The sequence below is a fragment of the Peromyscus maniculatus genome, chromosome 4 (genome assembly GCF_049852395.1).
Source record: "Peromyscus maniculatus bairdii isolate BWxNUB_F1_BW_parent chromosome 4, HU_Pman_BW_mat_3.1, whole genome shotgun sequence".
NCBI lineage: Eukaryota > Metazoa > Chordata > Mammalia > Rodentia > Cricetidae > Peromyscus > Peromyscus maniculatus.
The window spans coordinates 47,222,376-47,249,969 of NC_134855.1; the positions used below are offsets into that span (position 1 = coordinate 47,222,376).

Genomic DNA, 27,594 nt, shown 5'->3' on the forward strand with positions numbered 1-27,594 from the left:
TGGCTCTGCCTCCCGAGTGCTGGGATTAAAGGCGTGCGCCACCTTAAGTATTTATAAACTGGGCAAGATGCATGTTTGTAATCCCAGCATTAGGGAAGCTGAAGCTGTTCGATTTCCAGGCCAGCCTGGGCCACAAAGTGATACCCTGCCTCAAAAACAAAACAAAAACACCGACAAGAATAAGTGTTTATCCCGTGCTCACTCTGTACTGCGCATTGTTTAAAGCGCTCGTCTTTTGTTGGCTCACAATAGAGGGGCCCCAGAGCTGACTTGTGAAATAAGGGCTGGCGGTGCACACATCTGGGGAAGCAGTGCTCCAGACCAGAGTAGGACCTCAGCAGGTTCTGAGCCCAGGGCTGGAATGCAGCCCGAGAGTCAGAACCTCCAGGGTCTGCGAGGTGGGCAGGGCGAGAGCCTCACCAAACCAGGAACGTAATTTGGTGAAGTTGAGATTTCTGGATGGTGTAGAAAAAAAGCAGCAGGAAGGCTGAAATGGCCAAAAATGTGCACGGAGACCAGAGAGGTGGTGGCTCCGAAGTCAAGTACCCTCCCCGACTCCCGCCTCAAACCGATCCAGTGACGCAAAAGGGCTGGGGAAAGAGCGTGCACTACCAGGTGGAAGCTTGGGCCTCGGCGCCCGCCGTAGAGATCGTGACGAGGCCGGCGCGTTGCCCTGGAGCCCACAAGACGCCGCAGGACCGCCAGAGTGGACCGCGTCGGCGGGCAGCCTCAGGCGCCATGTCTGTGCTGGACGTGTTGTGGGAAGACCGCGACGTGCGCTTCGACGTGTCCTCGCAGTGAGTCTCTGCGACGCGCTGGGACCCCGCGACTGCGCTCCCCCGCGCTCCCCGGCCTTGCCCTGGCCGGCTGCTCCCCGGAGTGGGAGCCCATCCAGGCTGCGACCCTCCGCGTCCAGTGCTGGAGGGGACGGAGGGCAGGGGTTCCGGAGAGCAGGACTCCAGAACAAAATCCGGAATAGCATTGCCTCTGAACGCTTAGCGTGGCTGTAAAATGAGGGCGCTGGGAGGGAGAATTCTCCAAAACTCCCGACCACGCAGGTCCTGTGTCGGGGCCAAGCTTGAATCTAAAGCTTTCCGAGCTTATCAAACGGAAGCCCTGTTTGTGAGGAGTATGCTTTAAAGAGAAGATGGTTAAAAAAAAAAAAACCTTCCTGCCCAGACGTCGAGGGTCGGGGGCGCCGAGATAGTGTTGGAAAACATCAAAGTTGAAGTTCTTGGATCAATAAATACGGAGCTCCCCAGCAACTTCCTAATAGTGCTTTATCATGAACAGCACCTCCTTAATTGGAAAAATGAAATATTGGTACATTCCTCAGTTTTTGTGGCTATTGGACTCCTAACACGGTATTAGTTCCTTTATGAAGTCAAAAGAAGGGATATTTGTAAAATTACAAACTACCGTAACTCACTGCACACCTTTTATGGCTTTTCTATAGTTCTGGGGGGCGGGGTATCTTAATCCAAACAAAACTCCAGTTTTCATGAACATTCTGAGTTTAGCAGACAATTGTCACACACATGCTTTTTACTTTGCTGATAGAGACAAGAAATAAGAGGGGATGCTAATCATGCACCCTTCCTCATTCTAGTGCAGGAGATTTACACACCAGCGGCTGTGTAAACACTAGTGAGCAAAAGGGCCTGGGCAGACAGCTCAGTAAGAGTGCTTTCAGTGTGCACGATGCAGGAGGGTAGGTCAGAAGTTAACATGCAGAAGCCAGACCTCTCCTTTGTTAGGGTTCCAGGGATCAAACTCAGGTCATCAGTCTTGGCGGCAGCTACCTTCACTTGCTGAGCCATGCCGCTGGCCCCCTAAGGATACTTCTCATACAACTCTTTTTAAAATCATCCCTTCCATAACCGCCTGCTGGCCTTCCTCCACTTTGAAACCTCTCGGGGCTTGTCTGTTGCCCACAGAATAAGGCCTGTCATCGTGGAGTTCCAGATTCTTTGACAGGTGTTTCTCCCCAGTCACCCACCTATACTCTCGCTCCTCAGTCCCCTTTCTTCCCGGCCGCCTCTGTTACCTTTCTTGTTCCTGTTTTTCAGTCATGCACTCTCTGCTCTCTTTTATTGTCCAAGACTCCACTTCTGGATCTAGCTGACTCCCAAGTGGCCCTGGTCAACCCAGGGCTCACTGACCGCATTGTCTGGAAGTTATTTCCAACTGCGTGAGCACTCAGTGCTGTGTGCTTACACTGTTGTGTGTCCTGTGCCTGTGTCTCTTCCCTAAGTAGATTGGGAGCAGATAGAGGTGAAGTTATAACCCTCACAGTTTTGTGTTTATTTTAGACAGATGAAAACAAGACCTGGAGAAATCCTTATTGATTGTTTAGATTCAATTGAAGATACAAAAGGAAATAATGGGGATAGAGGTGAGTAGACTTGAGTTTTGTATCTGTGGTTTAATTTTTAAATGGTTATTCACACTAGCTGGAGAAAAAGCATCACATGTAAATGTAATTGTGAGAAGAAAAAAGTTAAGTCCACAGATTTTTCTCAAATAGAAAAACTGGTACGTATTAATCCTACAGATAGGAAACACAGGTTCTCTCTCGGCTTTAGCCCATCGGTAGTGAGTCTTGATTCAAGGCATGAGATTTTCTAGTGTAATGGTTAAAACTCCAGGAGCCCTGTTTGTAAGCATCATAGAATAGTTCCTACCATTGGATCTACCTCCTGCTAAAAGAATACAGAATGGTAAACATTGAATATTCATGGTTGTGGTATCTGTGGTCACACTTCACCTTAATCCTGAAGTACTGCACAGTCCCCTCAGAATGGCCCCTAGAGGTGGACATGTGCAAGGACAAAATTTAGTGCTGCACTGAGAAGTCTGTTTGTTAGTTGAGTAGCAGAAAGCCCTGTGGGAGATTTTTTGTTTTCTTGTTTTGTTTTGTTTTGTTTTTTACTGCTACCGAAAAACAGCTAGACTCTAACTTCCTTTCTGAATCAAATTGCCTGAAGCTAAAAACTTTAAGCAGCTGTTCCTGGAGCCAGCATCAGTGTGCAATCAACAGGGCCTGAAGCTCACTAGTATTCCTCAGAGGGCGGGGTGGGGTTTCTGGAGGAGAACTTCAGGAAGAATCAGGGGCCAGGAGCCCACCTCATTCAGATAAAGGGATCAGTGTGTCCTGGGGAAGGGACAGTAACCTCACTGCAGAACAGGCTTAATGCAGCTTTTGGGTGGCTATGTGCTCTCCAGGACTTGGTTCTGAATTGTCCTACTGAGCCTGTTTTTTTGTGAAGAAGCTGTTGTTACTGATAGCTGCATGCACATCCTGCCAGGTCTAGGGCCTGTGCTTATAGGCATGCTTACATTTCTCTCTCTCATTTATTTATTTATTTATTTATTTATTTATTTATTTATTTATTTATTTATTTATTTATGTTTTTGGTTTTTCGAGACAGGGTTTCTCTGCGTAGCTTTGCGCCTTTCCCGGAACTTGCTCTGTAGACCAGGCTGGCCTCGAACTCACAGAGATCCGCCTGCCTCTGCCTCACCCAAGTGCTAGGATTAAAGGTGTGCATGCTTACATTTCTCAATGATCCAGGTGTCAGTTGGGCCGTGGGGAGAGTGAAGTCTGAACACCTAAGAGCAAACCAAGAGTATTGGTTTGTGCTTTTGTGGGACAGAATAAAAGTTTTGCTGTCGTAAGGCTAAATTTTAAAGTGAGTTACCTTGAGGAAGTAAGGGAACCTTTGGTTGTTCCTATATCGACTGACAAGAAGGCTTTTGTGACAGTCCATCCTCCATAATAAACAGAGACCGTGGATAATAAAACATTTTTTTTTTTTTTTTGATTCATCAAGCATTCATTGAGTGAAGCATCCTGTATCAGTACTTTGGTGTATAGAGAGTGTCCTGGTTAGCTTTAATTGTCAGCTTGGCACTGCCTAGAGTTATCTGAAGGGAGAAACCTCAGCTGAGGAATTGCCTAGATCAGATTTAGCCTGTGGGCGTGTCTGTGGGGCTTTGTCTATTAATTGATGTAGGAGGGCAGCACCATCCCTAGGCAAGTGATCCTGGGCCCCACAGGAAAGCTCAGCTAACTGTGAGCCTGTGAATTAAGAAGCCAGTAGACAGTGTTTCTCCATGGTTTCTACCCCAGGTTCCTTCCTTGACTTCCCTCAATGATCGCTTGTGACCTGGAAGTATAAACCAAATAATCCCTTCCCTTCCAGGTTGCTTTTGGTTAGTGTTTTATCACAGCCAACAGGAATCAAACTATGACAGAGAGCAGAGAGGCTTTCTAGGGTTGGGGAATGTAGCTCGTTGGTAGCACTCAGGAAGTGGTCATAGGAAGATCACAAGTTTGAAGTTACCCAGGGTTTTTCTTTTGCTCAAAACTAAGGGGATGGGGAAGCCTGGCTACACATAATCCCCTCACGGTACTAGAATCCTATTGGAACTCAGGAAGCTTTGTTTAAATGGAGGTTTACAGGACTGTGCAGAGTGTGTGGTTTATGTGGAGGTAGAGAGGGCATGGGGAGTTCTGCCTTCCAACCCTCTGCATCTGCTCCTGTCGGCAGTTTCCAGGTGACCAACTTAAAGCTATGCCATTCAGGACCCCTGTTTGTTTTTGTTTTTGTTTTTAATTAATTAATTAATTTATTTATTTTTAATGCCGAATGCCGTTTATTGAAGGAGGGAGGAGGTCTTCAATACAGGCTTACAGCACAGTGGGAGAACCCTGGAGGGCAGAAATTCGCTACAGATGTTTTACAATCTTGCATCCAAGCTGTTAATGCCCATTATGCAGGATACACAGACAAGGAACTTCCCTTAAGCATTCAGGAGGGTGGAACCTGGCAGGGAATTAGCATAGGGAGGTTATCAAGGTCAAGGCAGGACCCCTGTTTTAAAGCTGTGAGTACCTCAAAAGACCAGCAGATTTAATCCACTCCTAAGTACTCTGTCATGAAATTATCAGATTAGCGCTGTGCACTGGAGCCGTGGAGGGTGATGTGAGCACAGAGATTTCATACTGGGGAGATTAGAAGAAACAAGGACAGAGAAAGAAGCCCAGGCCTGGAAGGATGGACATGGAGCTGCAGGGAGGGCTCCTTCAGGAGAGGAGAGGCCTCACAAGACTCCTGTAACTTGTAGGAGATAAACAGTGAGCAGAAAAATGGTGAAGAGAGTTGGCTGGGAGTTTTGTAAGGCAAACTGTCAGCATTCCATAACTTTTTTTTTCTGGATATGCTAATAGAAAAGCATAAAAGACAAATTGTTACCTAAGTGAAATGATTCAAGGAAATCAGCACCCCTGTAATTTTTAAGTCGTAAAAATTAGTTTGTAAAGCATTAAAATATTAAGCCAGGCTTGGAAGTACACACCTCTAGTCCCAGCCACTTGGGTAGCCGAGGCAGGAGCGTCAGTGGAAACTGTGTATTTGAGAACAGCCTGTGTGATAAAGTGACATTGTCTAAACAAGGGTGGCTTTATGGGACCTAGTATAATAAAGCTGGTGAATCTGAAAGAGCAGGGTAGGCAGAGAGGAAAGAAGGGTGTGGGGGAGAGAAGGAGGGAAGGAGGGCTGGAGCTGGAGCTCCTTAGCAGAGCACCTGTCTGTCAAGTCTCAGGTCCTGGATTCAGTCATCCTTGTTCCCCCTTTCAACGAAAAAAGGAAAAAAAATAGAACCGCTATTAACATTTTATTAACATATTTTAATTAAAATATAATTTCATCATTTCCTGTCCTCCCTCCAACCCTCCCAAGTTCCCTCACACTCTCTTAACAGTTTTTAAATGTCTATTATTTGCCAACGGCTATTTTTTATATCTGTATATGTAATTTCACTTAGTAGCATTAATTCAAAGCAGACACCCTTCCCCTTTTTTCATAGATGGTAACTGAGAAGCTGCTTGGCTTTTCTAATATTACATAAGTGAGTGATGAGCCAAACTACATCATGTCATCTGTCTTAGTTAGGGTTTCTATTGCTGTGAAGAAAGAAACACCATGACCATGACAACTCTCTCTCTCTCTCTCTCTCTCTTTTCTTTATATTTTACAGCATTGAGTAAGCATGCCCACTTCTCCTCAAATAGATGTTTAAATTAATTTCAGAAAAGTAGCAAAGAGAGTGCTGGAAATTTTTAATAGTATAGTCAGCCCTGTGGTTTCTCCGATGAGGGCTGCTGTCTCCACCCCTTTGTCTGGAAGGAGTGTATCAGCAAAGTCTTGCTTCATCAGTCAGTCTTGGTCCACCAGTGACCATGGCAACTCTCAGAAGGAAAACATTTCATTGCATTTGGCTTACAGTTTCAGAGATTTAGTCCGTTATCATCATGGCAGGAAATATGGCAGTGTGTAAGGCAGACATGGTTCTGGAGAAGGAGCTGAGAGTTCTGCATCTTGTTCCCCAGGCAACAGGAAATGAACTGTGTCCCACACTGAGCATAACTTGAACATAGGAGACCTCAAAGCCCACCTCCCCAGTGACACACTCCTCCAACAAGGCCACACCTCCTAATAATGCCACTCTGTGTAGGTCAAGCATTCAAACACTTGAGTCTATGGGGGCCATACCTCTTCAAACCACCATGTCCTCTCTTTTCTTTGCTTTTGTTTATGTTTTTTATTTTTGAGAAAGGTCTCTCTAAATAGACCTGGCTGCCCTGGAGCTCTTATTGTAGACGAGGCTAACCTCAGACTCAGAGATCTACCTGCTTCCCAAGTGCTGGGATTAAAGGCGGGCAGCACCACGCCAGGCCCTCTCTCCTTTTGAGACAAGCTCTCACTATGTAGCCATGGCTGGTAGCCTGGAACTCATAAAGGTCCACCTGCCTTGCCTCAGCCTCAGCCCCTGCCTTCCCAGTGCTGGATTAATTAAAGGCGTTCACCACCACAGCGCTCTCCTTAAAATTGTTTCGTCTGCCCCAATTTTAAGCCTAAACTCCAACTCAGCTTTATTACTAGTAGGATTGCCTCTGAACCTCTTGGTCTAGCATTGAGGAACTTCTGCTTTGACCGCAGTCAGCCCCTCTTGCCTGTGCCGCTGACAGAGTTAGCCCTTTAAGCACGTGGTTCGTGTGAGGGAGAGCTGTCGGACTGGAGAGACAGACGGCTCAGCACTCAGGAGCGCCGCCTCTGCACTTAGAAGGACCAGCGTGGTACCGTGCACACCGGGACCACCAGCACTGAGGCAGGCTGGGGCAGGAGGACCCCGGGGCTTGCTGCCTGGAAGAAATAAGGTGGAGAGCAGTAGAGGAGGCCAGCTGGTGCTCTCCCATGTTTTCTGCACCTCGTGTATCCACAAGCGCATACACACGGGCACCCAAAGTGAGAACTGCTGAGAGGCACTCATGGCACTTACGTTTCAGTGACTTTTCTCACGTCTGTGACAACGTACCTGACAAAAGAAACTTAAGGAGGGAAGTGTCTATTTTGTGTCTCGGTTCCAGGGTGGAGTTCATCATAGCAGGCAGTTCATGACCGCAGGGGCTGCCTTGTCCAGCCCATACTCGTTCCTTTTTCCTTTTTAATCATCTAAACCAGACTGGCCTCAAACTTGGTATCATGTTTGAACATCTATTCCTTGTGACTGCACACCTCAGGCACCTGGATGATCTGGTCCTTGTGACTGCACACCCCAGGCACTTGGATCATCTGGTCCTTGTGACTGCACACCTCAGGCACCTGGATGATCTGGTCCTTGTGACTGCACACCCCAGGCACCTGGATCATCTGGTCCTTGTGACTGCACACCCCAGGCACTTGGATCATCTGGTCCTTGTGACTGCACACCCCAGGCACTTGGATCATCTGGTCCTTGTGACTGCACACCCCAGGCACTTGGATCACAGGCATGCAGTACCATGCTCATTCTGAGCACATGGATCACAGGATGCAGCTTCCACAAGTGCTGGCCATCAGACCAGCAAGCTGTTAGCCACAGCTTCCATTCCCACCTCATCCCTGTGCTTCGGAAAGGGCCTTCAGCTAACCTGTTCTCACTTTGTCTTCAGGTAGACTCTTAGTAACAAACTTAAGAATCATCTGGCATTCCTTGGCGTTACCCAGAGTCAATCTCTGTAAGTATTCTTCTTAGATAAGATGCTAAGTGGGGAGGGGAGAGATTCCCCTTTCAGGAAAAGTTGGATGGTAGATTTTGAATTTAAAACAAACAAGCAAAACATCTAAAGTGCTGTGGACAAGGCTCAGTGGTAGGCACTTGCCTAATGTGCTTAAGGCCCTAGGTTCAATCCCCAGTGCTGTAAAAACACAGGAGCGATTTTCTTCTAAGCTTATACCATGAAGTATGTGGAAATATAAAATTACTGTTTAAGAAAACATTCCGAAATCAAAGACTGATCACATACTATATCCTAATGCAAAAGAAACGATCTGCTCATATGTTTCAGTCTGTTCGTGTTGTAAGGCGTATATGGGATTAGTACTTTCGTAGGGGATAGTTTTTGTCTTTACTTTTTTTTGGGGGGGGGGGGTGTTGAAGACAGGGTTTCTCTATGTAGCCCTGGCTGTCCTGGATCTTGGCTCTGTAGACCAGGCTGGCCTTGAACTCACAGAGACCCACTTGCCTCTGCTTCCTGAGTGCTGGGATTAAAGGCGTGCACCACCACCACCACCACCACCACCACCACCACCACCACCACCACCACCACCCGGCCTCTTTACATTTTTTGCACACTGTGTATGTGCACAATATGTGTCTGGGGTGGGGCTGTGCGTGCCGAGGGACAGCTTTATGTGTCAGTTCTCTCTCCACCATTTCCATTTCCTCGGGCTCTGGCCATCAAATTGAGGTCTCTGGGCTGGTGCAGCAGATGCCTTTTCCTGCTCAGCCATCCCTGCTCCTTGTCTGGTTTTGATTGTCTTTGAAAACATGCCATACAGTTTCTGTTGTTTATGGCAGATGTAGCCAGACTTTCTTTTGACGTAATCGTGGTAAGGTTTTTTGTTTCTGTTTTTATTGTTTAGTAAATGGTATCATATGGGTTTTAGAAATTTTTTTCCCATGTTAGGAATATTTTTGTTTGTTCAAAGCACAGCTGACCCTCAAGTTCTTGTAATAATATCCTTCATTCTTTCATTATTTTTTTGAGGTGGGGTCCCGTGTATCCCAGGCTCGCCTCTTACCTGCTGTGTCACTGAAAATGACTTGAACTTCTGAGCTTGCTGCCTCCGCCTTCTGAGCGCTGGACTCACAAGTGTGGGCCGCCTCACTCTGTTTATCCGGTGATGAGGATCAAGCCCAGGGTTCATGTTGCTGAGAGAGAGCTCTACCCCCGGAGCTACATCCCCAACCTCAATTTGAACAGTTTTCATACAAATTTTACAAGTTGTACTTCCGCTGGTGTTTAGTTTTCAAAACTTTAAAGTTCTAGGTTTTTAATTGTTTTTTACAATATTATGTTTCTCACTTTACGATATCATACTCCTTACATTCTTTGTCTTTTTTTAAATTTTAGCTATTGGTTACAACTGCATATTGAGTATTACAACAAGAACTGCGAACTCTGTAAGTCTGAAAAAGTCTAATGAGGTAGATGTACAGTGAGGAAACATTGGAGATTTAAAGTCGAGACTTGCTGCCACCTTCCATGGGAACTTGCTCTGCAACTCTGAACTCTGTAATCAATTTGTCCTTCCAGAAACTACGAGGCCAAACTGAAGCTCTTTATATATTAACAAAATGCAACACCACCCGGTTTGAGTTTATTTTCACAAATCTGGTTCCGGGGAGCCCGAGACTTTTCACTTCTGTGATCGCAGTGCACAGGTACAGACGCACCTCTCAGACCGTTGACTATGCCGAGTAGCGGGGTACTGGTGTAAAGGATGAAGTTCAGATGTACGACAGTACCTTCGCTGCAAACATCCCAGGCATTTAGAATAATACACTTCCTTATCATATGTCAAGCACCTTGAAAGAATTAATAAAGCGTGTAAGATGCCAAGTGTAGTGGTGCCCATTTGTAATCCCACCACTCCAGAGGGTAAAGCAGGAAGATGAGGGAGTCTGGGCCACCCTGGGCTACATATCTCCACCCTTTGGGAAATGGAAGACGACAGGAAAGATTCTACTAAATTAACTCCCAAGGTAAAAAATTTCAAGTAATGAGTTTAAAAGATTTTTATAGCAGAAATAGACATTCAAAAGTTTTCCCTAAATCATTTATAATTATTCAGATTATTAATAATGCTTTTCCAAACATCTGTGTACAAGTGTTTGTCTCAGGATATATGAGGTATAGCTTGATGGCTGAGCACTTGCCTGGCATGCTCAAGGTCTTGGGTCCTACCCCGAGCTCTATAGCAACACATATATATTTTTCAGCTTTCATGGTCAGACACTTAAACTATAGATCTTGATTTGACTTAAGAAGTGCTTGATCAAGCCGGGCAGTGGTGGCGCACGCCTTTAATCCCAGCATTCGGGAGGCAGAGGCAGGCGGATCTCTGAGTTCGAGGCCAGCCTAGTCTCCAAAGCGAGTTCCAGGAAAGGCACAAAGCTACACAGAGAGAAACCCTGTCTCGAAAAACAAAAGCAAAACACACACACACACACACACACACACACACACACACACACACACACACACATGTATGTATGTATGTATGTATGTATGTATGTATGTATGTATATGTATATTGTGTTCTGAGCCTGCAGGACGGCTCAGCAGGTAAAGGTGCTCCCTGCCAAGCCTGACGACCCAAACTCTGTCCCCAAAACTGACGTGGCAAGAGAGAGCTGACTACCACAAGTTGTTTTCTGGCCTTTGCACACGTATGCACATACACACAGACACATACATACACAAACATGAAAAACAAAACAAAAACACTATGTTCCTGCCTAAATGAATAGTGTGAGCAGTTCCATTCTCCTACTGATTATGTCTTGAAGATAATGGACGAAAGGAAATTAACATTTACAGACAGAAGGCAAACCCTACTGCTTACTAACGTAACAGAATCCTAGCGAAAGGGAAACCGGGTTTCGTTTTTCCTCCCTCTCCCTCTCTGCCCTAGATCCCTTTAGCATCGACACAGTTTTCTATGCATGGATGGATGCAAGCATAATGTTTTCAGGCTGTAGTGAACAGAGTAATGGACCTGTGTCAAAGTACTGCTAACAGGGACTAGCAGTGGGGATGAAGGAACGGATGTCACAGTAAAGATGTCAGCGTTCTGCTGCCATGACGGAAAACTAGAGTTACCCATCCTTACTGAAAACTATCTTTTTTTTTTTTTGTTCTTTGGGGTTTTGGTTTGTTTTTTGAAGTGGTCTCACTCTATAGCCCAGGCTGGCCTAGAACTCATTATGTTGTCCAGGATGGCCTCAAAACTGTCAGCAATTCTCCTGCCTCAGCTTCCCAGGTGATGAGATTATAGGCTTGTGCTCTCACAACCGCTGAGGAGTGTTTGAGTTCACCACAGCTGAGTGATGTCCATAAGCTCTAACAGCTATGTAGCAGTAGATGATGAGTAAACATAGCCTGACGCACAGTTTCTGTTTGCATTGATTGGTCTTTGTTTTATTCTTTTCCATAGAGCATATGAAACTTCTAAAATGTACCGTGATTTTAAACTGAGAAGTGCAGTCATTCAAAACAAGCAGCTGAGGTTATTACCACAAGAGCATGTGTATGATAAGATCAACGGTGTATGGAATTTATCCAGCGACCAGGTACCGTGGAAAGTAATGAGTCTTTTGGGACTGTTTCCACAGCATTTCCCACTCATCATTGGGTTTGTGTAATTGTTAAAACTAGCATTAGAGATCTGGATAAATTACAGCTTTAGATATGAAGTTATATTCTGATTTTCATGGCCTTGTGCCCTTTACATCAACTTCTGTTCTATACAGAACCAAGAAGTGTAGTGGGCCTCTAGTTCAGTCCACTTTTCCATAGGTGAGAAACACGGAGCCGCACTTGCCCACACACCACGACACACTGTTCTTCATACCACACTGGTAGAGGCAAACCATGATGTGAAGAGGACAGATAGAAGTATCCCCCTGAGTCGGGGTCTTGTTATGTCCCTGGCTGGCCTGGCACTCACCATGTAGAGCAGGCTGGCCGAGGATTTGTGGAGAACCTTCCTAGTTCTGCTTTCTGGGTTGCAGGTTTAACAAGCATGCACGCAGCTCCACTGAGACCTTTTATCCTGTGTGTGTGTGCTTAGCTTTGGGACAGGGCCTTATTATATAATCCAGTCTGCCCTAGAACTCAACTTCTGCAGCTGAGTACTGGGCTTCAGAACCCACTAACTCACAGCCACTAGCTCCAGGGAGATGTAATGCCTCTGGTCTCCGTGGATGCTATCACCCACATGTACATATCCACACAGATATAGTTAAAGATGGGTGTGGCATGGTGGCCACAGCCTGCCTCCAGCACTCAGGAGGCAGATACAGCAGTTCTCGGTGGGTTTAAAACCAACCTTGTCTACCCATGAGTTCCAGGCCAGCCAGAGCTACAAAATGAGAGCCTGCCTCAAAATAGGTAAATGTAATTTCTAAAAATGTTTCATTGTTTTTGTTGGTGGTGCTGTTTATTTTATCTTATGTGTATAGGTATCTTGCCTGAGTTTATATCTTTATACCACATGTGTGCCTGGTGCCCATAGAGGCCAGAAGATAGAGGTTACTGGATGCCTGGTGCTGGAGTTACAGACTGTTGTGAGCTGCCTTGTGGATACTGGAATTGAACCTGGGTCCACTGAAAGAGCAACTCGAGCTCTTACCCACTGAGCCATCTCCCCAGCCCCAAGTTTTGTCTTTTGAGACAAGGTCTCACCGCGTAGCCCAGGTTGGCCCTAAACTCCTGGTCTTCCTGCCTTAGCATCCCAAGTCCTGAGATTATGGGGTGAATTACCATATCTGGCTGTAGTTTTTGGTTTTGTTTTGTTTTTTCCTTTTTTTTTCGGGGGGGGGTGTTTTTGTTTTTGTTTTTTTGAGATAGGTTTGTTTTGGTTTGGTTTTTCGAGACAGGGTTTTTCCATGTAACAGTCTTGGCTGTCCTGGAACTCTCTTTGTAGACCAGGCTGGCCTGGAACTCACTGAGATCTGCTTGCCTCTGCCCCTTGAGTGCTGGGATTAAAGATGTGCGTCACCGCCGCCTCTGCCCCTTGAGTGCTGGGATTAAAGATGTGCATCACCGCCACCGCTCCCCGGCTGGCTGTAGTTTTGATGTAGTCAGTATTAAAGAGTCGTCAGATGTCTCTGATAGGTTGATAGGGGTTATAGCGTGGTTTTATTCTCAGTTACCATAACTCCTTTGCTTAGGCATATCTCAAGTTTTGAATAATAAGTATAGAAAGATCTAATACTTAAAAAATGCTATGCATCAAGAACTATATTAAAAGCCTTTTTGTTGGGGAGGGGAGTTGGGTTTTTCATTTGTTTTGTTTGTTTGATTCATTTTTTTTCAAGACAGAGTTTCCCTGTGTAGCCAACTTACCACTCTATAGACCAAGCTGGCCTCGAACTCAGAGATCTGCCTGCCTCTGCCTCCCAAGTGCTAGGATTAAAGGTGTGCGCCACCACTACCTAGCTAAGGTATTTAAAAGAAAAAAAAAACAGCCAAAAAATGGGTTATTTATTCAAACCCCCATTTTACATTTGACAAAATACACCAGGTAGAGTTTTGTGGGTCGGTGAAATGGTTCAGTGGGTAGAGATGCTTGCATGCAGCCTTGACAGCCTGAGTCTGGTTCCCAGATCCCATAAGGTGGCCAGAGAAAACTCACTCCAGAGAGTTGTCCTGTGAATTCCACTCATATGCACCTGTATGCGCACGCACGCACGCACGCACGCACGCACGCACGCACGCACGCGCACATGCTAAATTTTTAAAAATTTAAAAAGAACTTTGTCCTCAGACAAATATGCTAACTTTAATGTTTTAACTGTACCGGTGTCCTATTGCTTAATGACTCCATCCGGGTCTAGACGTTCAGTCCTCTGATTGTGCTAGCCTGTAAACAGTAGAGTCAGTGGTACTCCATAATACTCAGTTCTCATGTTAATCTACTGCTGTGATAATCAGAATTATTCTGGGTCTCATAAAGAGATTGGGAATACAAGCAAGCAATCATGGATTGACCTCTCTCTCTCTCTCTCTTCTGCAGGGAAATTTAGGAACTTTTTTTATTACCAATGTGAGGATTGTGTGGCATGCGAATATGAATGACAGTTTTAATGTCAGCATCCCGTATCTGCAAATCGTAAGTCTGTGCATTCAGTGACATCCTTTCGATCTAGAACAGTCCCACGGTTAATCACTGCATGTTTGGGTTTGTGTGCGTTCCAGGTTTTTTCCTTTTTATATTCTACTAACTAAAGCATACTTTTGGGGCCACCAAACCTGAGTTTATTCCCTGTGACCCACGTGGCGGAAGGCCAACCGACTCTAAAGGTTGTTCTCTGACCTCCATACTCAGACACACTTTGGCATACATATGTGTCCCTCCCAAATAAATAAAGTAAATAAATATAATTTTTAAAATACACTTAAAAGTAAGTAAATAAAAGCATAGCTTCAAAATATTGATTTTATTATTTTAACAGAGAAAAGACAGTGTAGTTATAAGTTAAGCATAGTAGATACTTTGAAATCAAATACTAGAGCAACAAAGACAGGATTTCCACAAGTTCAGGCCTAGTATACATAGCAAGTTCTAGTCCAGCCAGCCTTGGCTACATAGCCAGACTGTTTGTCTTTTAAAAAATTAATAGTAGTTATCAACTTGCTGGGGGGTTTTTGTTTTGTTTTGTTTTGCTTTTGTGGAACTAGGAATTGACCCTTGCATATGCTGGGCAAGGATTCTGCCACTCAACTTGCTATTAAGAGAGTAATATGCACAAGGTGTGGTGGGCTCTCTCTCTCTCTCTCTTTCTCTCTCCCACCTCTGTCTCTGTCTCTCTGTCTCTGTCTCTGTCTCTGTCTCTCTCTCTCTCTCTCTCTCTCTCTCTCTCTCTCTCTCTCTCTCTCTCTCTGTCTCTCTTGTCTCCAAGCTCTAGGAGGTAGAGGCACTTGGATCTCTGTAAGTTCGAGGCCAGCATGGTCTACATAGCAAGTTCCAGACCAGCCAAGGTGGCATAGTAAGACCATGTTTCAAAAACAGATAAGAAAAAGGACTGAAGGACTAGGGATGTAACTCACTGATAGAGCGTTTTGCTATTATGTTCAAAACCCTGGTTCAGTCCCCAACACTGAAAGAAAGAAACAGCTCCCCAAGAGGCTGAGAGGTGGGTCAGTAGTGAAGAGTGGTTGCTGCACTTTCAGGGGACCCCAGTTCAATTCTTAGCCCCGATATCAGATAGCTCACATCCTCCTGTTACTCCAACACCAGGGGATCCGCCACCCTCTAGAGACACATGCGTGGCATACACACAGATACATGATCATACGTGTAAATAAACATTAGTAAAAAGGAGTAAGCCAGTAAGCAGCAATCCACCTTGGCCTTGCTTCAGTCCTGCCTTGAGCTCCTGCCGTGACTTCCCTTCACGATGGACTGTGGTTAGGACACATAAGCTGAAATCAACCCTTTCCTCCCAAGGTTGCTTTCGGTCATGGTGTTTTATCACAGCAGTAGAAGCCCTGCGAAAACAGTATCACTTTGTGCTCCATGATCAACAGTCAAGACGTTGAACCAACGCACGGCCCCTGCTGGTGCAGAGCCGTCCTTCTGGCTGAGGAAGCAACCCATTAAATGGATAATCATACATAGTTTGATAGGAAGGAAGTCTAAAGAAATATGGTCATTTCTTTTGTCTGTGTACTGGAGATCAAACCTAGGGCCTTGTACAAACTAGGCAAGGACTCCCCCAGACATAATTTGTCATCAAGGCTGGGAAGGTGTGGTAGTCTACATGGGTGTTTGATAAATTGATGTTTGTATATTGTTTATCGCTTGGTTTTGTTTAGTTTGAGATTTTTTTTGAGGCAGAGTCTCTATAGTGCTGACTGATGAACTCACCATGTAGCCCAGGCTGGGCCTCAGATTCACAGCACTCCTCTTGCTGTGCCCACCCAGGAGTTGGGGTTACAGTAGGATGCCACCATGCACAGTGTCTGTTGCTGCTCCCTCTGTGTTCATTTATGTGGCTAACCTAGCCTGACCCCTGTCATGCTGAATACTTACTGAGTAGTAAACAACCTTGTGCTTTCTGTTCTTCAAATAGAATACTTTTTGTTATTTAAGAATAGAGTTGCCAAATGTGGCCTCTGGAATGAATTCAGCCTGACCCAAACAGCTTGCAATATGATATATCACAGCTTGTCACTGTGGTAGTCATACTCCAACTTCAGCTCCAGCTTCAGCCATTACTCTACTCGACAGGGCCAAGCTCTGTGTGTGTGTGTGTGTGTGTGTGTGAGAGAGAGAGACGGGGGAAGGGGGGGGGCGGGCATTGAGTGCCCGGTCTGACCAGCCTGTGTCACCTAGTTAGACAGGTGGAGATCGATGTTTGTTTTAGTTTTCTATTACTGTGTTGAAACACTATGACCAAAGCAATGTAGGGAGCAAAGGATTTATTTCGGCTACACTTCATTTGCACCCCAGGAAACAACTCACTACTAGGCTTTGAGCACTTACTGGCTTTTCTAGCCCGAAGTTCAAATGCCATCACAATCCTCCCCAAAACACATGGTCATACAGCACCCCATGGGCTCACACAAATTCCGTGTGAGTGTTTCTGTTGCTGTGATAAACACCCTGGCCAAAATCAGCTTTGGGGGGAAAGGGCTTGTTTTCACTTATGATTCTACAGCACAGTCCATCACTGGGGGAAGCGAGGGCAGGAACTCAAACAAGACAGGAACCCGGCACTGATACAAAGGCCACGGGGGATGCTGCTTACTGGCTAGCACCCTCATGGCTTGCTCAGCTTGATTGCTTGTAGAACCCAGGACCACCTGCCCTGAGGTAGCACCACCCAGGTGAACAGGGCCCTCATACCAATCATGGATTACAGAAATGCCATACAGGTTTGCCAGCAGGCCAGTCTGCTGGGGGCATTTTCCCAGTTCAGGTGATCTCCTCCCAGATGACCCTAACTTTTGTCAATTTGACAAAAAACTGACCAGGGCAAGGTGTGAAAACAGAGTGGTGCGCATATCATAATCTTGATTCAGGAGCCCCGAAAGACACTGGCTCCTCAAAACTGAAAATCATCGGCCTTTTGTGTAAAATCTTCAGAAGACCCATTGATCACGCGAGTCAGGGATAGCTGAATCGGATGGCTCTGGATATTTGTCTTCTGTGTGTGGCTTTGTCATTTGCTATCTCTCTTCAGTCCGAGTCTTGTCGTTTACTGATTCCTGCGGGAAGAGGGTAGAGGGGGACTTCTGTCGTTCAGACTGTGAAGAGTAGTTCTTCGGTAAAAGTGGATGTGGTGGCTCACACCTATAGTCCTAACACTCAAGAGGCTAAGACAGGAGGATTTCCCAGAGTTCAAGGCCAGCCTCGGCTTCATGGTTAGTTTCGGGCCTGCCTGAGGTATGAGACTGTTCTTCAAAAGCCAGGCTACAGCACATTACATAATTAAAATGTGTATTGAAGAGTTACTACCATCAGATAATAAAAATGTGTGTTTTTTCTTCTTCACTTTATATAGCGTTCAATAAAGATCAGAGATTCAAAATTTGGTTTGGCTCTTGTCATAGAAAGCTCTCAGCAGGTAAGATATTTTGTATTTTTATTAAACTGATAAAATTTTAACAATGTGTCTAGGTTTTTAGTTATTTTATAGTAACCAGTTGACGTGCAAGAGTTTCAGCAATAACATGAAGATCTATGAAGTGTTTGAAGTCTTATAGTACCTGTCTCCATAGGAAAAAATCCTTCCTATGTGTTTGTGACCAGAAACTCAGGAGCCTCCTGCCTCAGCCTCCTAAGTGCTAGCTAGGATTGTAGGTGTGGGCATCGTGTTACCCTGTGTCGGTTTGCTCGTTAGACAGATAAAATCATTATCATCATTGTATTAATAAAATTGTGAGGGAAATCACTATACTAGGTCAACATAGTTCATACTTTATCTCAATCTAATAACTCCATGAAATGGCTGTTTCCCCCTCTTACAGACCAGGATACTGGGGCCTGGAGGGGTTAGGCACATTCCCCAGAATCTTGAGCTGGTAGGGATGGGACTGTATTTTCATCCCAGGCTTATCTGACTCATACTTGCTCTGGGTATGTAGAGAAGCACATATCCTCTGAGACTTTATGTTCTCACAGACTGAGCAGTATCTAATTATAAACTGCTGTGTGCCCATTATGCTGTGTTTTTACAGAAGTCCCTTTGGGACTTTTAAAGTACTTTGCTTATGGTCTTGAACTCTGTGTAGACCAGGCTGGCCCTGAGCTTGTGATCCACCTGCCTCTGCCTCCAGGATGCTGAGACAGCAGGCATGTGCAGCCACGCCTCCAGATCAGTTCTTAGTGAGGTATCCGAGGTTACCCCAGGCCCGCTCTCTCACAGCGTACTCGACAAGGGGCGAGTTACAAAATCACTCCTAAATTTCAAAATGAATGCCCACTCTCTCTTTCCTGTGGCCTGTTACTGCATCCCAGGGACTGTACCAACAAGACATACTTTATCCTGTTAATACAACCACTTGAGAACCATTTCATGGTTTGCTAAAAATGGGGCTTAGAAAGAGTAAGGAAAGAATATTGTCCAATATTAGTTGTTGATCCAGAACTGAACCCAAAAAGTATGTGCTTTTAACACAAATATGCTCTTACCTTTTATAGTATGCTACTTTAAAAACATACTCTTTCTACCAGCCTGCAGTCAATCATAGTCCAGATGCTTTGCAAATCCTTCAAGGAGATAACTTCAAACGGACCGTTTTTTAATGGATAGTCTATTCCTTCTCAAGACCTAGTCCAAACAAACAAACAAACAAACAAACAAACAAACACCTCAGTTCCTTTGGCCATCACACTCCACTGTGCATATTTTTCATCCAGGAAGATGAGCTTGAGTTTAAAGATGAAATTATGTGCAACCTGAATATGTCCAGGGAGCATGAGGGGAGGCAGGGGTTCAGGGAGGGAAGTCAGAAGACCTCATGGGTTACTGCCGCTGGCAACTCTTCCCTGACTCCCTGGAGGCTCCTATACTCTTCTGTTCTTGTGTTTGGAATTTTCAGAGCCCAGAGTTTAATTTCTTTAGAGCAGCTTAGCTGGGATCCTCCAGAACAAGGACAGTTAGCCTGCATTCATCTCATCCTGTAGGTATTGCCCCTCAGACTGGGCTTTTGTTTTCATTATTTTTTCTTACAGAGTGGAGGATATGTTCTTGGCTTTAAAATAGACCCTGTGGAAAAACTACAGGAATCAGTTAAGGAGATCAACTCACTTCACAAAGTCTATTCTGCCAGCCCGATATTTGGAGTGAATTATGAAATGGAAGAGAAGGTAATTTGTTCAATATCATGGATATAGAGTTTGCTGAATTGCTTCCCTACTACCCATGAAATCCAAAAATAAACTCACTGTGTACAAACTTTAAACATATATGTAGACCTGGGTCAAGTGAGCATGGCCTCAGACTGGCCATCTGTAATTGGTGACTAGTACTGCCTTCTGACTGATTGCTTCTCTGGTCATTCCTCTTCCCCAGCCTAGGTGAGCAGCCTATTCAGGAAAGCGTCCATGCACACGCCTCCTCTGATGCAGGCAGATTTGAGTTGGTCATTCTATCTGCTTTAGGTTTAGCCTCCCACAGCCGCATTAGCTTGGACAATAAAGGCCTCGTGGACACCATCCTGTTCCCCACTGTCCCTCCATGCAGCAAATCCAGAATCTGCTCCATCAGTGTGGCCCATCTCCCTTCCTGTTGGTCAGTGCCTCTGACATGCTAGGTTGGAGAAATGTTACGGGTGTCGGTGTGTTTGCTATCTGGCCGTAGACTTGGTTTTGAGCTAGGGGTTTTTGGCCACGCTGGTCTTGGAGCTCCTGCCTTACCTTAGACTCAGCATCTAGACTGCTGCTACCTCAGACACACACAACTGTGCCCAGCTAGTTTTGAGATGTTTTGAGTGTCGTGTCTTCCTCATCTGTTCTGGTTTGGTTCCAATCCCTGCTCTCCAGGCGCATCAGCTTTCTTGTGGTCTGATCATCTGTCCCTCATCATCTGATCTGTCACTAGCATCCTGTCTACACTGGTCCCCTTGCCCCAGGCTCTACCACTGGCTTCCCGTTTCAGTCCCATCACTGACCACTCCATCACAGGTTCCCTTGATCTCTGCCCTTTGCTGGGGCCCCAGTGTGCACCCTAATGTCGGTGTCTAGCCCTATCCACTCTCCTCAGTGCCCTTGCTGGCATTCAGACTGCTGGACCATACCCCAACCACTACCTCTTCCATCTGCTTCTGCGCTCAACTACGGTGTGGAGCCAGAGAGGACCAGGAAGCAGGCTGGGCAGTGGGGATTATTCATGTCCTCTGACTTCACTGAGGCGTTCCGCCTTTCACTCTTCCTTCTCTGCATATTCCTCAGGAATACCATTGGCTACTCCAGCGGCGTCATCTTTGGTTTTTATTTATTTCACGGATGTGTTCTATGGCACGTGTGTGGAGGTCAGAGGACAACTTTCAGGAATCCATTCTCTCCTATCACGAGGGTGCAGGGACAGCTCATCATGCTTGTCAGCCCATGTCTTTACCTGCTGAGCCATCTCCAGCCCCTCCAGATTCTTTAACTTAGATGTTTCTGGATGCCTTATACATCTACTTTTCTGATCCTAACACTGTCAACTTATCTTATTTCTAAATACTCTTGAATATTGTCACATAGATAAGCATCTCAAATAATAGAAATATACATTTTAATTATTGGAATGTTTTGCATTATTTGTGTATGTGCATGTATGTATATGTGTGTAGAAGTCCAAGGACAACTTTTGGGAGTTGGTTCTCCTACAAAGGATCTGGGGATCTGGGATCAAACTCAGGACATCAGGCTTGGCAACAAGCCATGGAGAGAGATTGCTGGCCTGATACTGAATTTCTTTTAATTTTTAAAAATTATTTTATTATATGCAGGGTGTATACCTTTAACCCCAGCACTGAGGAGGCTGAAACTGTGTCAGAGGCCAGCATAGTTTACGTAGCAACTTCCAGGGCAGCTGATCTACATCGGGCAATCCAAATGAATGATTTATGTGTGGGTATATGCTTGTGTGTGCAGGTGCCTTCAGAGCCCAAAAGAGAGCGTTGGACCCCCTGGAGCTGGAGTTAGCGGTGGTTGTGAGCCCACTGGAGTGAGGACTAGACTCAGGCCTTGGAAAGAGCAGCAGTGGTTCTCAACCACTGAGCCGTCTCCCCAGCCCCCCAGAACTGAATTCCTTATTTCATAAGTTATCTCATAATTTCATTATCCAAGTCAGTAAGATGTATCAGACCTCAAACAGGACATTGCTAAATGACAGTAGCCTTGGCATGTTTCTTATTTCTAGTATTGCCAATGGTAGCTGTGCTCAAAATCTTGGGGCTTTCCTTCATGTTCTCCAGTATCTTGCATATCAATTTGATTCTCCCAGTCTTCCCTACACCTATACCTCCCTTTCCATTCAGATTGTGATCGCTGCTCCTGCGTGAGGAATGGTGTAAAGTCAGCAAGTCTGGAACCCGACTTTCGGTCCCAGGCACCTAGCTTCACTTCTCACAGTTACGTGTACAGACCCTGCTCACAGCTGCGTGTACATAATGCAGGGCACACAGGAGACGTTGGTAGCGTTCCACTTGTCCTCTCTTGCTTTCCTTTCTTCTCTCCTCTCTTTGACCCTAGCTCTCACCAGTAACTAGCCATGGTCACCCACTCTGACTTCTCAGATGCCTTCTAAGTTCTTCAGGGTGGCCTTCTCTAACCAGCCCTTTTCTGTCTGAAAGAGAAGTAGTTGAGATAAGATTTTCCTTTTAAGAATATCTCAAAAATTAAAAGTGGGGCGATGGTGGCGCACGCCTTTAACCCCAGCACTGAGGAGGCAGAGGAGGATCTCTGTGAGTTCAAGGCCAGCCTGGTCTTCAAAGTAGATTCTAGGACAGCCAGGACTGTTACACAGAGAAACTCGGGCTCAAATTCTCTAAATACACTAAATATGTACACCTTTCTGTTTTAATTATTTTGATGTTGACTTGGTTTAAAACCTTACATTTAACTTTTACAACTCATTAGTTTTAATATAGAATATGAATTCCAGAGTGACTTTACAAGTATCTGCAGTTCTCACCGTAGATTTTTCTAGAAGAACTTGTTCCATATTGACTCTGACACCTTAATTTTCAGCCACAGCCCCTTGAAGCTCTGACGGTTGAACAGGTTCCAGATGATGTGGAAATAGACTCCGATGATCACACGGATGCTTTTGTGGTGAGCGCCAGAAAGAGCTAGTAGAGGTTCTGTGATGTGTGTCTGAGTCATGTCTCATTAATAATGGTGTAGCTGTTGTAAAACTTGAGACAATGTGAGTTTGAGGGAAATTTATTAAAGTGAGAGAATTTCTTTTGTGAGAATACTTTTAAATTCCCAACCTAGGAAATAATTTGAGAACAGTTATTTAGAGGATTTGATTTATGATAATTTAAAGTCTTTACAGAATTCATCTTTATAAAATGATTTTTTTCTTTAATTTACATTATTTTAGAAAGATATGTATTTGAGCAATATGCTTCCCTGTTTCCAAATAGGCATTTCTTAATTAGCCAATGAGCTGGGTGTGTTAGTACAAGCTTTTAACCCCAGCACTCAGGAGGTGGAGGCAGGTGGATCTCTTTGAGTTCAAGGCCACTTAGTGAGAGACCCTGTTTCAAAGAAAAAAATAAAGTAATGCTTTCTAATATTTTCATATCCTACAGTCTTAGGAATCTGACCATAACACATACCTTCCTTCCAGCAATGAATGGTTTCAAATAAAGATGTGAAATTGGCATGAACCACCCTCAAACTGTATACTGACACACTGAAGTGCTCCTTTGGTTTGGTTTGTTCCTCGGTGGATTGGTGGGTTGGTTGTCTCTTTTTGTTTTGTTGTGTTTTTTTGTTGTTGTTGTGATTTATTTTACATTGAATTGTTTGTGTATTAGTATGTGCACATAAGTGCAGGTACCCATGGAGGCCAGAGGCCTCACATCCACCGCAGCTGGAGTTAGAGATGGTCTCGAGCCGGCTGCTGTGAGTTGGGAATTAAACTACATGCTCTTCGCTGCTGAGCCATTTCTCCAGTCCCTGGCCTTGAACTCTTGACCCTCCTTGATGCCTCCAAATTCATGTGCTGGGATTTCAGCCACCACACTTTTTTGTTTGGTTGTTTGGTTGATTTTATTGTTGTTTCTTTGTTTTTTTTATTTTTTTATTTTTATTTTTTGAGTCAGGGTTTCTCTGGGTAGCCCTGATTGTCCTGGAACTCACTCTGTAGACCAGGCTGGCCTTCAACTCAGATCTGCCTGCCTCTGCCTCCAGAGTGCTGGGTGGGATTAAAGGCATGTGCCACCATGCCCAGTTCTAGGTGATTACCTTGGTTTTTTTTTTTTTTTTTTTAATGATTTATTTCTTTTTATTTTTATGTGCATTGGTGTTCTGTCTGCATGTATGTCTGTGTGAGGGTGTCAGATCACTTGGAGCTGGATTACAAAGGTGCCATGTGGATGCTGGGAATTGTTTTGGGGTTTTTGTTTGTTTGTTTTTATGTGCATTCATGTTTTGCTGTGAGTGTCAGGTCCCCTGGAACTGGAGTTACAGACAGTTGTGAGCTGCCATGTAGGTGCTGGGAATTGAACCTGGGTCCTCTGGAAGAGCAGCCAATGCTCTTAACTGCTGAGCCATCTCTGCAGCCCCTGTGCTACCATCTGCTAAAGCAGAAGCAGAGAAGTCATCTTAAAGCTCCAAAAACATTGTTTACTTTCAAGCGAACAGTGTGGTACATCAGTTATAAAGCCTGTTTGCTTAGAGCGTGAAGCACAACTCTTACAGACATTAATACTGGCACAAGAAGTGTAAAATGTTTGTTGTTCTGTTTTAAAGACAGGGTCTCACTGTCTGGCTTCTCACTCAGACAGTTCTAACCTGCATCTGCCTCCCCGAGTGCCAGGATTAAGGGCCTGTACCACCGTAAGAAATGTGTTGATGGCATCGATGTAGGTAGAGGAACTATTAGATGCACAGTAACCAAATGTGAACTAGACTTAGTTACCAAATCTTTCTGAAAATTAGACCCTGATTTAGTTTGTATGAAGCATGTGAAATATCATTTTCCCTATCTTACAGGCTTATTTTGCTGATGGAAATAAGGTAAGGACATTTTACCTACAGTTTTTGTTGTTACTGTTTTGTTTTTTTGAGTTTCAATATTGCAGCATCTAGCAGTCACTAACTTAGCGAAACATTTCTTGTTTTTCCTCTTCCTTGCCCATCTTCCATTCCCACCTCATCTTCTTGCCTTCCCCAAAGCAACAAGACCGAGAACCTGTGTTTTCAGAAGAGCTGGGGCTTGCAATAGAGAAACTGAAGGATGGCTTCACACTGCAGGGACTTTGGGAAGTGATGAGTTGAGCTGGAGTTCTATTTAAATATATCTCAAGATTGAAAGACACCACTTGCCTACTCTAGGCATGGAATAGTTTTTACAGTATAGCTTTTATATTTTATATTTTAAGAAAAGCTTTTAATAACTAAGGAAAAATTTCTTAATTTTAGAAAACTGGCAGTTTTCTAAAAATTATATTCAAAATTGTAACTGAAATGTACCTGGTTTGTAAATGTTTATATTGTACCTAATACTTGTAAAATAGCACTTTACAGATATTAAGTGACTATATCATGTTGGATTTAATAAAGATTTTATTCAGCACCACTTAATGTTTTGAAAGTATTATTTTTAAAAAATCATTCTTAAGAAATAACCAAATACTTCTTTTATTATTTTATTTTATTTTATATTTTATATTTTTTTGAGACAGGGTTTCTCTGTGTAGTCCTGGCTGTCCTGGAACTCACTCTGTAGACCAGGCTGGCCTTGAACTCACAGAGATTCGCCTGCCTCTGCCTCTGGAGCACTGGGATTAAAGGTGTGTGCCACCACTGCCCAGCTCAAGAAATAACCAAATACTTCTTAACTACAAGTCTTGTTTAAATATATTATCACAGGACTGTAAATGTAAGACTCTAATACAAATTACAGTTCTGTTTGTTTGCTTTTGAGACAGGGTCTCACTCTGCAGCTCTGGCTGTCCCAGAACTTACTATGTAGACCAGGCTGGCCTTGAACTTACAAAGATCTGCCTGAGCCATCCCAAATTGCAATTCTTAAACACATCATTTTTAGGGGCTTATTTTTGTAAAAACTAATGATTTTAGCTACAGAATGCTAGTCTGTAAATAGTATTATGATGGTTTTGACAAGAATGCATTTGCTTTATAAGGAAATCATGTTGTCCACTCATTGACTATCTCCTTATTTGTATTCATTGAGGCTCCCTTGAAGATTTCTCAGATAACGTTTTTTGGACCTCACTGACATCATTCAGTTGTTTTGGCTACAGTGGCAGTCTAAAGAAAATTTATGGAATCTTTCAACAAATAATTGTACTTGGCCAAAGGCACCCTTTGTCATTAGTGAGAAAGGAATGAACACAAATCCATTTAAAATAAGACGTAATAATATGTACAATCATAGACAAATACACAGTACAACCTAGTGCTGCCCTGATTCATTAAAAATTGCTGAAAAAAATACTACGTATGGGTTTGTTCATGTAAATGGAAAAAGATTTCTCCATGCTTAAGGGATGGAGTCATAATAACCACTATTTAGAGATCACAATAAAATGCTTCCATAAACATCATTCACTGCCGTTCAAGCAAGCGAGACTATAAAGTGGTCCACAAGCAAGGACTCACCTCACACGTCACACCCTGGTGTTTGCAGCTGACTCACTGATCTTTTCAAATGTTAGGTGTTACATGTGGAGAGAAATGAATCATTTGTTGTTTAAACAAGGGGAGCAGCTGTCAGCCCTGTCCAGAGTGGTCACACCTTTAATGACATCTATAAATGGAACAAGAACCACTGAGCTCTCCCTGTCAGCTGTCGTCACTGTAGCAGCTGGCAGTGCCACCCACTCACTGTGGGGTAAACGAAAAGAAGAGGCCCTTGACGGAGAGACACCGTAAAGCTTGAAAATAACGCAAGTCCCTGATTTGGGAGTGTTTGCTCCTTCAACAAATACTCATGGAGCATCCATGAGGCCTGGGGACTGGATAGACTGACTACACAGACCTACAACACCAAAGTTGGGTCTTCACTGAGCTTACGTTGGGGGGCACATTTAAGAACACCAGCCCTTGGAACTGTAGCATCTCTGTAGCTCTATTGAGTTCAGAATGTGATCATGATTGTGGAGTAAAGGACTTGATGGAAGAAGTCTACAATACCATCTAGATAGAAGTGAAGGGGCCCTTGGGAGAGGTGACGGGGGCTCACATAGCCCAGGCTGGCCTTGAGTTCACTATGCAGTTGGTCATTTTCCTACTCCACCTCACAGGTGCTGGGATTACAGGTGTGTGCCACAACGCCTGGCTGAGTTCTTTAAAGCACATCTTCATTCCGTATAGTGTTCCATTGTCATCAGCACCATAAAGTAGACTTCAATATCATGTTTCTTAAACAAGGCCTGCTTTCTAAATTATATATAAATATATATAATACATATGTACATATATATATTAGATGATGCAGCAGCACAGGCTGATTTTACTCTCTCTGAGGATAACATTTTTCTCAGAGGGTTGCATCGGTTCTATTTTTTAACTTTTTATTTCATGAAAGGACCTTTTAGCCTTTAAAGTTACAAAATATTCCCAGTAGTCATAGGTACATAGGTCTTTTCTTTCCCCAAAGACTTAACTATTATTATTTTACTTTTTTGTATTATTGTTTGTCCCTTCATAGCCCTTGTATGGCAAGACAGAGTGTGAATGAATTTGATAATTCAGTAGTAATTATAGTTTTCCTACCTAAAAATAAAGATAATTTAGAATATTTTAGAAAATTAAGTTTCTCTGCATTTGTTATTTCAGTTATGATGGAGGTATCATTTAAAAGGTTATATAAAACTGTTAAGTACATAAACATCTTTATGTTTCCTCCTTGAAAAAGAAAATTCTGAGTAGAAAATAACATGCGCTTTAACATTTTAAACCATTGGACTCATAGCTTATGAGAATTGAAATGAACTCACCTCATATTCTTGACCTTGGCATCATTAATTCAGACAGCCAAGTAGCTTGCCACTAGGCCATTTTTAGAGGAGTGACTCATTTTTATGATCCATTTTTCTGTTATTTCAGTAAGCACTTTCTTGTGGATGCCCTTTATTAACATATATTCCAAGGCTTTCTGTATTTCAAAGCCTTCCACTTCACCTGAATGCCTTGTTTCTTAGCAGTTTCCTTAGTGACCAGAAGTCCCAGTTGTTACCTTCAATCTCAGACAGCTGAGCACGTCTCCTTTCAAACCAGCTCTCCTAAATTCCCGTCCTTAGAGCTGGACTCTATATTTAGCCGGCGGGATTAAATTGCAGAG

General features: G+C 44.1%; 1 protein-coding gene, 1 long non-coding RNA gene and 1 other non-coding gene across 4 annotated transcripts; 1 reads left to right on the forward strand and 2 right to left on the reverse strand.

Moving 5' to 3' along the window:
• The first annotated feature begins 256 nt into the window (after positions 1–256).
• Positions 257–24,864, forward strand: Bbs5 (Bardet-Biedl syndrome 5). 2 transcript variants are annotated; one of them, XM_006972386.4, is made up of 12 exons: positions 257–797; positions 2,313–2,395; positions 7,997–8,062; positions 9,461–9,510; positions 9,644–9,771; positions 11,547–11,682; positions 14,130–14,225; positions 17,623–17,685; positions 19,296–19,430; positions 22,302–22,385; positions 24,279–24,302; positions 24,462–24,864. In XM_006972386.4, exons 1-12 carry the CDS (start codon positions 493–495, stop codon positions 24,561–24,563), a joined length of 1,272 nt encoding a protein of 423 aa, XP_006972448.2. In that variant the 5' UTR covers positions 257–492; the 3' UTR covers positions 24,564–24,864. The 2 variants fall into 2 exon arrangements, with proteins under 2 accessions (XP_006972448.2, XP_042131366.1); XM_042275432.2 differs by having other exon boundaries at positions 307–797; positions 8,001–8,062.
• LOC121829228 (small Cajal body-specific RNA 4) lies at positions 6,119–6,240 on the reverse strand. The gene has a single exon (XR_006072011.1).
• Positions 14,760–27,383, reverse strand: LOC102921497 (uncharacterized). The gene is made up of 3 exons (XR_442620.4): positions 27,251–27,383; positions 18,753–18,891; positions 14,760–17,326 (listed from the first exon to the last, which is right to left on the reverse strand). It is a non-coding gene; the product is annotated as an uncharacterized LOC102921497 (long non-coding RNA).
• Positions 27,384–27,594: the final 211 nt, after the last annotated feature.